The 12,474-nt window shown below is 40.5% G+C and overlaps 1 protein-coding gene across 2 annotated transcripts in view; it reads right to left on the reverse strand.

The window, feature by feature from the left end:
• fstl5 (follistatin-like 5) overlaps positions 1-12,474 on the reverse strand; it is a 168,469-nt gene that overhangs the window by 55,641 nt on the left and 100,354 nt on the right. For both annotated transcript variants that reach the window (XM_085789142.1, XM_085789141.1), the window contains exon 7: positions 4,967-5,133. In XM_085789142.1, coding sequence (XP_085645268.1) covers positions 4,967-5,133 — 167 coding nt within the window. The remainder of the gene's footprint in view (positions 1-4,966; positions 5,134-12,474) is intronic.

Raw genomic sequence — 12,474 nt, forward strand, 5'->3', positions numbered from 1 at the left:
GGGGTAGGACTATACTCAGAGAAGGGAGACAAGGGCAGGTAAAGGTGGACTTACAAATAGGCCATAGCCCTCAAGAAACTATAATTAATAAAGCTGTCAGTGGCAGGTCACCTCTGAAGGGGCACTAAGAGCCACCTCATTGGATCTCAGGTAGTGACGAGGCATTTCACAAAATGGCCTTTGAAGAAATTTCCAGCTCGGCCTCATGAACCATTGTGAAAGGAGAAAGAATGTGTGGAGAGAAAATCTTCTCCAGTGTGAAGAAAAGGTGAAGACAATGTGGAAAGGAGTCGACAACACGGCCGAGAACAGATCTTTATAAAGGTGCTGTTCACCCAAACGAAAAAACATGAATAAACATTTCCGTTCTCACCTCTGATCATATGAAGCTATGCAGATACTCTCAGTTCTACAAGCCAATGTTTTGAGATTTCTCTACAAACGTAGTTAAAGATATTTAATCTGTGGTGCTCACAGCAGTAAAAACAGATTCAACTGCATGTGTTTGTCCACAGACCTCAGTGTCCAGCGCTGTGGGGACAGTTTGTGGAGAGAGACGATGTTGCTGGGGTTAATTTGTTTTCATGTCATGACCATCAAACAAAACTCCATTCACTGCCTTTGTATTGAGGCAGAAGTCTGAGATGGATAACTCAAATCTTATCATATAATGACTACACCGTCGGCATGGTCGACCACCACCAGAGGTAGGGAGAGAATGTGTTGTTTTTTTCATTTGGATGAACTAACGCCCTGAAACTGTGAAAATAATAATTTGAACCATTCACAGTCAACTATGAGTTTAGTTTCATTTCTCATGTGTACAAATATTTTTCAGTCTTGGTGTAAGTTTTTGAATTTCACAGTAATATTTCTTGTTTAGCCAACAAATACAAGGTTTCTGGTACAACTTGGTGTACGGGGGAAGAAAAAAAAGTCAAAAAACTTTTAACAACTTTAAATTAAATAAAAATCTGCTTTGTTGTCGAATCCTTTTGTAGTGAAGCAACATAGGGTTTAATCTCAACAACTTGCTCTCTGCATTTCAGTGTTTCTGACGGGTTAGTGATGTGGATTACAGCATCATGCATGCAGGCACTTCACTAGCTTTGTGGGCTTTTGTGAATGAGATGTTTAAAAAAAAGGGTGAGGTAATGTTAGTTTGTTGAGACAAAAAAACACCCTACCTGGGACGGGATCTGTAGGGGAGAAAACAGATGTCAAACATTTAGAGGTTTATTTCAAATCACACAATGGTAAGGCATCAGAAGTGGACAGGTGACATTACTGCTGGTGTTTTGGTCAGAAAGTAAATTATGTGAACATTACATGTATGTGAAGCATAAATTCAAATGGCATCAGCTTTTGTCTTGTTTGGTATCACAGTTTAGAAGATAATCAGCAGATAATTACTATTACAGCAGCCCTACTGTAGATTGAATGCAGTATGTGGCACAGTGTAATGTAGGTCTAATGTCAGCATAATATGACAGGAGTGTGGTCTTAGGCTCATACACACCACATGATACATTTAACCAAACACCCATCTTGACACTCTGGAGGTTTAATGAATCAGGCCACTGTGACTGAATAAGATTCATGTGTTATCTGCCATATGATGTTGCACAGCTTGATTTGTTCAATCCTGCTGAAACAGCACAGGAACAATACAAATCGGATTACATGGCGTGGCTCAAACTGATCAAAGCTGAACATAGATATTATAAATAATCACACACATTTAATGTTACATAAAAGGTGCATCTCCTCTCTGCAGAGTGGAAACTAACGGCACAAGGCACAGGGTATTATGGGAGATGAAAACACCTTTTCCTATGGACAAGATAAGACGGGAGAGGAAGAAAGATCGAACTCAGATTGTACGGCTTCCTGTCCCGCATCTATTCCCGCTGAAGCCACAGACTTCAAAACATATTTTCTATTTTTAACAAATCTGTGTGTTTTTTTTCATGATTAAATTCAAAGATTTCGCCTGCAAACTCAGATATATTTTATTGTGACCTTGCAAACTTTGCTTGTCCAATGAGGACACAGCGCTCTGAAAAGTTGAATTCTTCATACAAACTTTGACATTTCATTTTCAAACTGTTTAAGAATTACAAAATATCAAATGCAGTTTTCATCTTCTGAACTATTTCCGGGAACACAGATTCAGCATCCCCAGACACAAACATGAATGTGTATACTGTAGATACACACACACACACACACACACACACCCACACACACCAAGGCATAGACAGTACATGACTGTGTCTTTTTGCTCGGCCACTCAGGGAGGATTGAAATACTGACAGCCTTGGATGATGATGCAATAGCCAGCAACTGTCAACTTCATGGAATTACAGTAAGCTGCTTTGTCAAAATTTAGAGAGGCTCTATTGAACTCTGGGATACAAGCGCACCGCTGGGATTAATACGCGATTCACTAAGTCTGAATGTCGACAAAAAACAAACTCTAAAATAACCACGTTCTAAACTGGGAAGGCCTGCGAGATTAGAATACATAAACCTCCCATGTGTACTCACAGGAATATGACTCTAATTAAGGCTGGCAGTGGATGCTCACAAATATTAACAGCCAGCAATTATACAGAAATTGTCTGCAAGGCAATTTAGAACCGGTCTGCGGATGCCAGGTGCAGACAAAATCCATTCTCCTCTCTGGAAGGAACAACAATGATTGACTGGACGTCTCACAGCCAAATATAAATCTGGATTAAGCCGGCGTTGGTGTGCCGCTTTTCTTGGTGCTTGCTGCGTGGTTTGCACACTTTTTTTTTTCTTCTTTCTGACGAGCCACAGGAGAGCGTTGGTGCTCGTGCTGCTTTGTTGCTGGTTGGTGTTCAGTGTTAGTGCATCTGCTCTCTGGAGGTAATCTCTGCGCTAGCGAACATTGTAAACTCAAACTTTGTTAGTCATCAACTAAAAAAAATGAAAGCCACATCTGACAATTGCAAAGTACAGCAGGGACTCTCTGTCTGAAGACACAGATTAGTAAAGTAGTAGTTTAATTCACTCTCACTTCATGACGCTGCACTGCCATCAACAAATGCTGTGTGTACTGTATAAACAGCTGTAATTTTTATGCAACAGCCATAAACATGGGCAATTTAAAGATTTGGGGGTACGACTGTAGTTCCGGGTAATTAACGCTTAAAACTGTTATTTGCCGCCTTCTTCTTTCGGCTCTTTTCTCTCTCTGATCTCTGAGCTTATTTTTGAGTTCTGTGGACTGAAATCTAATTTGATGCTCTCTCCCTGGGAGGAAAATGGTTATAGACCACAAAAGACCAAATGGTTTTAAGGTGAGGAAAATGAAAAGTGACATTTTTTTTAAAGAGGTTCTGATGCTCAGTTTGAACATTGTCCAACTATTTTAAAGGATAAAAGGTCATTTCAAGTCCCTCACCTACTGTATGTGCCGTCTCCATTCCAGCTATTGATGAGTTTCAGACCTAGTTCTCTCTTTTTACAACGGACATACTTGGAACAGCATTCAGCTTTTGGCTGCAGACATTCTCATCCCTGAGGTGACATTTGAATTGAAAATACACCTGAGCAAAGATCTGATATTAGTCTCAGGAGAAACTGATGACGGTGTGTGAGTCGCAGACAAAGACCACCTCTGGTCGGGACATTGAACTGGTTTGTGTCTTCAGGCAAAATCAGGTGATGAAACAAAAACTACGTCTATTGAATCTGCAAAAAAAGGAAGAAGTAAAACAGTTCCAGGATAAATATATATATATATATATATGAAAGATAGATCAAAGCCTGCAGTAACCTTAAAAGACCTCACACCTTTTCTTTTTTTTCTCTCCCACAAATCCACCAAAAGATATTCAGAGTGTTTTTAAGAAATAATCTAACTTGACATTTCTTTTTTTGTTACATCTAGCACTTGCTTTTGACTTCTTTTGGGGGTTATGAATTGCTTAGAAGCAGTCATAATATATAATACAGAATGACTAAAAAGGGCAAACGGTGGAAGAGCTGTTACTCTCTTGTCTACGGCCGAAAGATTACCTCGTGGTTTGGAGCTGCTCTTTATGGAAATCACACATCATCAACAACCAGAACCAGCACACTACTTTAGAGCCAGTTGATGGTGCCAAGGATGACTGGCGACAGCTGGGCGCCTCTTACTCATTTTAAGGGTCATCAACATTTAATGTTACATTAGCGGCTTCGCTGGGCCTCCCTTTATCTACTGCGACAGTGTTGACTTAATTATGCACAGCAGTATCACACTCATCTTGGTCAACCCTGACACACACAGAGGGAAAGGGTAAGGCAGAAGAGGTCTGCTGCCTTTTCTGCACCTCGCCACATAAGTATCCTTGCTCCTTTTGATGTGGATGAAAGTGACACAGAGGGCTGTCTGAAGCCATGCATGTAGATTAAAACACACACGCACACACACAGAAAGACAGACACACACAGGTTTTCACTGAGTTGTAAAAGTAGGTTCTTCCTCTAGGGCTGAACCCCTTTGGTATCCCCCTTCATCTTCCTTTTTTGTCTGAAATCCCTGTCCCTCCCAGCAGTCTCTAAACACAGACACCAAGAATACAAACTGACATCCTGGATTACTGTCAGACCTACAATACAAAGCCGGCGCCAACAGTCAAATAAAAAGTGCTGACAATCTGACTCGCTGCCAAGGAAAATAAAGCAGAAATATGATGAGAGAGAAACATAGAATGAAATTATCAGAAATTTACAGCTCGTCTGCGAGACTGTCGTTAAAAAACTGATGATGCTTCACAACGTGAAAACGCTGTAATTAGATCTGCTCACTGCATGTGTTGGAGTAATTCAACTATAAATCTCATTATGTGGCTATTAACATATGTATCAGTGTATTTATAACATGTCCTTGTGTGTCTACTTAGGTTTGTGTCTGCATATCCGTGGGCCTGTGATGATAAGCAGCTCTTACATTGATGTCCTCCAGGTTTAAGGAGTTCAGATACTGGTAGTTTCTCTTCCACAGGATTGGAGGCCTCCGCTCCCCTGTGATGGCGCAGGTCAGAACGGCGCTCTGGCCGACTGTTACTGTGGTGATGCTCACTTTCTGGTCATCGGGAAGGTTGAGCAGGTACACATCTGGAAAAAAAACATTAAACAGACTATTTAAGTAAAAGCAGAAACTATTCAGGTCTTTGTAAAACTGTTTTTAAAATTTGAGCCAGTTTCTCTGCACAAGGTAAAGGCAGAGTTCTCACTAAACTTAATATCTGTGATTTGATGGACAGAAAAAACCCACGGAGATACTTCACACTGTGAGAGTTCATGTTTTGTTCACAATTTCTCTTCATGAAGGCTGAAAAGAAGAATACCTAAAAGCACATGAGTGTTTCCATTAGGTGCTGTTAAGCTGCTGCGGCAGATGTTTGTTTAGTTAAAGATCCACCAAGGCTGCACATTTACTGCAATTTCTAAAGTAATGAGAGTGAATCGAGTTTAATATTCTGTAAATACTTTGCATAATTTATGTGATAACAGTATAATGGAAATTCCACTTGCTCTCGGTATCCTCTCCCATGCACCTTTTTTTTTTTAACAGAACAAAGCAGACACTTCAGGAGAGCACCGGTGCTGCTGGTCTGCTGACTGCTGAAATCTCATCTCAAACTCACTGCTTTTTAACTAGAAGTTGGAATATTTTTAACGTGCTCGGTGTTCTGAGGGTTTAAAACAAGCTCAGCTCTCCACGCTGTTGTAAAAGCCCAGGAGTGCATCCTTTCTGATGAAAGTAACATGAATGTGCTGCCAGGAGAGCTTCCCCCGTGGAAACACAGCCCTAGACCTCGATCAGAGTCTCTGCTTTGCTCGCCTCACTATTCCTGCAATACCTCAAAGTTTTTCCAAGCGTGTTGCTGGTGATGATGGTAATTTTTCACCAAACTGTGAGAGCAAATATTGCCACAAAGGAAAAAGGCCAGGGTGGGGTGGGGTGGTGAGAGGTCAGTGATTGGCTAATGCCTTTTTTGTGTGTCCAGTATTTTGATGAAACAATGAGCACAATGTACACTCATCCAGTTTTTTGGTTGTATTATGTAACGTGGCCTGTGAGAGAATGCTTTTTAATCTTTCTCTGGGGTAATGAGCAACAGAGCAAAAGGAAACAGAGACTCAATTTGTTCTGCTCCTAAGGGCATGAAATACAAAACCTAATGAAAGAGCAGGTCAGGCAGACACTGTTCGCTTGCCATAGCCCAGAGAATAAGGATGAGAGCACCTTCAATTACGACATGACACCAGTGGCCCCCGTACCATTGGCCTCTGAATGTTTTTTTTATTATAAAACCCTCTCACTGATTTGCTGCGTTTGGACCACTTGTGTCTTTGAACTGTGAACCCAGCTCACCCATCAGATCCAGACCGATCGGACCAGAGCCATGAGACAACTCATACTTCTCTTTAGCAGGAAGCTCAGAGTTAAGACTTATAATCTCTCATTTGGCCCCATGAAACCCTTCTTAAGCCCGGGCAAATCACTGCCAGGCTTACATCAAAATTAGAGGATTAATAACAGCCGCCGTTTTCTTCTGAGGGGAGTATACCTCTAACTTCAGACGATTACACTGTTAGCAAAGAGCTGATGCAACTCTGTGGTCATCTGTGAGAATCTATTGTACTCGATTGATTTGTTTTGTGTACTAAAAAAGAAATCATCTAGGCACTCAAGTGTTTTCATTTGACTATTTCAACAGGTGAAAATTGGAAAAGCAATTCCTGATAAAAATCTATTTATAGGATGCAATGAAACCTTTTTTTTTTCCCTATGTGTGGCGCTTAATCAACAGCTAATTTACATTTTCTAATTTTCACATTTGTTAATTTTCTCTTCATTTTCACTGTACTCCTCTTGCAGGGGAACAAAAACTTTTGGAGGTTTAAAATCTAAGAGGAAATCGTGCACTTTCAATCTAGCTGATGGAGAAAAAAAAGTTTTTTTTTTTTTTTATTAATCTGTGAACCATTATACAAGATATTTCTGTCATTGTATGTAGCCAGAAGGCCGTTTAACAGAAACAGCTTATTGTAGTGAGGCACAATGAAGAGCCGCTCATGCTTAACCTTGCCTACTGCTTTATGGACAATGCAAGAAAAAAACATCTTTTCATGTAATGTAGTTCAATGCAACACCACTAATGTTAAAGTTTACACGGAGTTGAGCCGATTGCCCTGTGGCAAAGTTGACAAAGACTGAACATTATCAGCTCCAAGAAGATACAAGTGTATATTGCCAGGATGTTACATCAGATTGTATCATTGTATCATACAGTATATTCCAGGTATTCTTGTTGCCGAGTCCACATCCGTGTAAGTTGTAATAATTGATGTATACGCGTTTGACCTTCACTGTATGTTTTTTTTTTGTATATTTTTGGGCATTTTTGCCTTTATTGGATAGTTTAGTATAGAGAAACAGGAAATGGGGAGCAGACAGTGCCACACGACACCCCCACTTTCTACCAAGTACGCCACACGACGCCCCCACTTTATGTAGGGCTACTATCATTTCTTTTTCGATTCGAAAGCTGCATCTTCTTATTGTGATAATATTGGTGAAATGAAAATATTAGTATGCTTATTAAATCATTTGCCACAGATGAAGAACCGAGGGAGCAGGTCTCAAACATCTATTAATGAGCCTGTCTTTCATTTCTAAAAATCAAACATGAGTTATTCGTTGGTCTCCTGCACAGACTGTAATTCCTCTTGTAATGGATATTACCCATAACTCGTACTGAACTAGAAAAGGAAGGGTTTAAATGGCACATGAAAGGAAATAATCAACTGAGACGTTTCCCCTGTGCACATCATAAAGTGACAGAAGTTGTTTGATGGAACATGTTTGATCATTAAAGGGCTGTTTGTATGTAATAAATGACAACAGCAGTCAGCAGGGGCGATATAAGAGTCATCATGGCCACACAGAAATAACAGACGGGAAATGAAAAATGTTCGAGAACAAAAGCTGCATTTTTTTTTTTTACAAGGCCTCATTAAAAGTGTATCCCACCCGGTGAGGCCACAATGGAGCAACTTCAGCTCTGTCCAACTTCAGCAGGATCTTTAAAAAAAAATGGTCTTACTGACAGATTTTAAAGTAGTAACACTCATTTTTAATGCCTCAACAGAGTGAAATCTGCTGTGGAGAAAGACAACACATCAGTGCTCAACTTGACAAATACTAAATAATGGTGGATGTTTCTTACAGGATGGAACAAAATCCACCCTCAGAGCTGAAGTTCAAACTGTGTTGAGTCAGAGACGCTGTTGTTTCTTTAGTGTAACATGACAGAACTGGGATGGCAGATGTCGACAGATAACAGATTCAGTTTATCACAACTTGGCTTTGGCTATCTGATCAATCTGATCATGACAGCATTGTACTCAAAACAAGAGAAACTGGTAATATCACAAAAAATAATCTCAGTAGGGAAAAGAAGTACTGTAAATTGTAAACGGACAGTTTCCAATTTTTGCTATTGATGTGTCCGTCGAAGAGGTGCAGACAGCGTGTTTGGAGCTGACGAGAGGATTGAAAAAAGAGACCGTAGCAGCCGTGCTATGACGACCACGCTCACCTTGAGGAGGAACTATGAAGTACTCAGTTGTAATGGAAAATGACCTAAACCGAGTCGAGTCGACCCAAGCAGAGCTGTAACTGTGTAAAGGGACTAAGAGATGAATGTTTGGTGTTTTTTGGGGAAATTCTCAACATTGCTGTTATCAATCTTTTCCCTGTGTTGACAACATTATGTCTCTACACAGCTGTATGTTAACATTTCAAATTCAATTACTCCCCCTGTCTCTCTCAGATCACAAAGCTGCAACAGATACAATAACTAATCTCTCTCTACTCCAAAACCTGCAGCACATTCAACTCCACACGACTGCAGGTGAAACCTTCCTTTTACAAATGAAGAACAATTTGATTAATTTATTATCAGCCCGCTCTCTGTGCAAGTTATTTGTTATGTTCCCGTAGTTCGGTGGATAATCACAACCGAATACCAAATGTTTAAATACGTATTAAAACAAAGATTAAAAATTGTCTTATCTTGTACTAATATGCAAATTTGAAGCAGTTTTGTGCAGATTTTAAATGGATCAGAAATATGACTAGTAGTAAAATGCTTTAAAAAAAATAAAATAAAATGTTGGCCTCAGTGTAAATTGGTGGACTTACAAAAATTAATGTCAATTAAAAAGGATCTTAAAAAACAGAAGCACACAAACAAAACTGCATAAATTGGACAATTAAAGGGGCAAGATGAAATACACTGAAAGAGCCCAGACGCAGGAAGTGAGGAATTAAAGGAAAAGTGGACCTTCCATCAGTCACGCATCCTCCTTCTCCCCTGACACTGATAACACTACAGCCGGCAGATCAACACACCATGCAGCTACTCGGCTCTCCATGGACTTGAGGTGGTGGTAGGTGGATACGCTGACAAAAATCTCCTTCAATAATGTCCTCCCTAACCATTCAATTACAGCCCCCTTGTATCTTAATGCTTTTGGAATACGCTGCAAGCAACAAACTCGATTTGCTGCTGATCCCTGCGGGGATAGAAATGTGTGAAGTTATAGGAAGAATTTAAAGAAGAAAGTGGGCGACAGACAGCCAGGCTGGCTCCATCGTAGCTTTAGCTGCTGGATGGAGGAAGGAGGGGAATTAGGAAGGAGGAAGTCAGGGGCTGAGAATCCGACCTGAATGAGAAACTCCTCGGAGAGATGGGAGTCTGGACTGTTGGAGCCAGCTCAAACACTTTCAGTCCAGCACCTCCTCTGTGAGAGATTTATCAGAGGTGGAAGTGGCCTTGGCTCCTCTCCTGGTCTGATTTTAGGCCTGAGGGACTCAGGGCCTCTTGGGATGGATCAACCTTCAGCATCCAACCTGTACTGTAATTAGTGATTAACGGGAGAAGTCCTGACTTCTGATTTACTCTGTTCTTCTCCCAGAATGGGATGTTGGTCAGTGCCACGGTGAAGAGGTAAATCACCTATTGCACTGGAGGCAACAAGCTTGTCAGGGAAAATAGCCTGGGTCTGCAGGACGTTGCGAGGGGCCAGCTGCATGAAGACAAATTGCACCGATGTTGCTCAGCCAACCTCCTTACTCCATCCTCTATCATGCTCTGTCGCTCTGTTTCTCAAACACATGCTCACTTGCTCCGATTCTCTCCACCAGGTCTTTCACTCGTCTAACACACTCCCTCTCTCTCCCTCTCAATGATGTTCAATATTACCAGGGCTGAATGGTTGTGTACCCCCATTTGCTTTTGAGTTTGACATTTTGAAGTGGAAATAAAAGTATTTTCCCTGATGTTGAGTATTCAGAGCCCCTACGCACAGACTCAAAAGGGAAAAAAACATCCCAATAACAGAATACACATCCTTGTGAACATGCTCTGATCTTGGCTCAGTTGATTTGCGCAAACTCTCTCCCCAAAGCAGGAAGAATGGAGTCTCTGTTTTTGATACTTTGGATGAGTGACTCAGCGGACTCGGTGAAATAGTTTGAATACTGCAATTCACATTCTCCCTTTGTAGCTGATTTATTCTTCTTTTTTTTTGCTTTCAATGTTGAACTGCTGCCACGACACTAACAAAGTGGCTTCATGTACAACAAGAAAAAAAACAACTAATGAGTTGATTCAAGCACACCCAAAGCTGGCAGGGGGGGGAGATAACACCTTTGCATTATCTATTCAACTATATAAAAAGACAGACAGAGACAGTTGAATATATAAAATATACTGTATATAATACACATTTTAATAATAGTTTTCTGAATACCCATTGGGACCTCCAAACAGTGTGTGATACCTTATAGTCAGGAGTAGGTCTATATCTTGTCTTGTTTATTCATCATATGATCTCCAAACTCCAATTTTAATTTGTGTAGGTTACACTAATTATTTTCAAATCAGGTCTACATTGTGTTTACTTTTGTATACCACCTTTACCACTCTATCTGCTGTCTTTGTTTTGCAGGAAGGCTGCTGTAAATGCATATTATGTCAGCCCTTCCATTTAATTTTACAGGCCTGTAAAATAAGATAAGAGGGTGGGAGCCTCCTCTGCGAGTGCTGCGTTGACATTGAGATTTAACAATGATAATTAACTTGATAATATAGCAGTATTCTCGCAGCAAAGTGAGGAGAAAAGAAGTTAATTCTAAAGTTCATGTTTCTGTATTTATTCAGTTTAAATTCAGATGTTATTTATCAGTGCCTCGTAGTTTGATCTTATGGGTTTTAATTTGACCGTTAGAGTTTTGTAATCAAAGATGTTCTTGTGTAGCATGTGTTGCGTGCACAAAATGACGAACGAACAACCCCAAAAGCAGAAAAACAAGACCGAAAATAAAAACAGATGTACATGTCAGCTTGTTATTGCAAGATCACAGACCTGTAAAAAGATCTTCTTGGCATTTTTGAAGGTAATAACTTCATCTGAGACGGTTGTGCACTATTTCTGAACGAGTTGAATTCATCAATGTAAGTAAATGTGTTTGTCAACGTGGAAAAAACTCTGGAGCTCAACTTTAGGTCAAAGAACTTTGGCATCATTTTAAGGGCAGAAATACCTTTGATGTTGAATCTGAGCTTTTCCACTTAAATGAGATTATTTTATAATGCTTTGAACAGTCCCAAGCCAAGGAAAATACTCCAGGCACAGCTACAGTGACCAGGCTTTTAGAAACCATCAGCATCTCCCGTCTCATCTCTCTGCTTCTGGTGAACCTGAAGAAAAGATTTGTGTTTTTATAGCATTAGCACTCAGAAATGCAGAAATGACTTGTTAGGTAAAGAGTGAGGAGATTATAATTACCCACCTCCTCTCCCCTCCCACAAACATTACAAATATCATGATGACTGTAAAATGTTAACAAATGGCCTGGCCAAATGGTGAGTGCATTACCGCTGGCTTATCAGCCGCAAGACTGTTTCCAAAACAGCTGTTGGGAGACATCCTGAGGGAAGGCCAGCATTAGTATGCAGCAGAACCTACGAGGAGCTCTAATTGGACTAATTTTATCACTGCTACCTTGTGGAAAACAACTAATGAAAAATTCTGCTACCCTACTGCAGTAAGAAAATCCTAGAACTGAAACTGTAGAGCTCTTAACTTGTAGCATTTATTTTTATTGAGGGTTTAATGTTGAGTGATGCCTGTGTTGGTGTGTGTGAGGGCAGGGTAGTTAGGTCTGCATCAATCAGCTTCACCTGCTGGAAATGCAGTAAGCTGCACTGTAGGTCACCTCTACTAGTTTGACATCAGCAGCGGCCGCGCAGCACTGGAGAAGCTGCACGACTGCAAATGGTGCATGTCAACACCTTCTACTGGTTGAAAGGAGATGTTAAATGTTGAGAGAAGAGGATGAACGCAGCAATCTGTTTACACTGAAATGCTTAACAATCC

This window comes from Trachurus japonicus, chromosome 10, assembly GCF_045865225.1.
Source record: "Trachurus japonicus isolate A0001 chromosome 10, Traja_1.0".
Classification (NCBI taxonomy): Eukaryota; Metazoa; Chordata; class Actinopteri; order Carangiformes; family Carangidae; genus Trachurus; species Trachurus japonicus.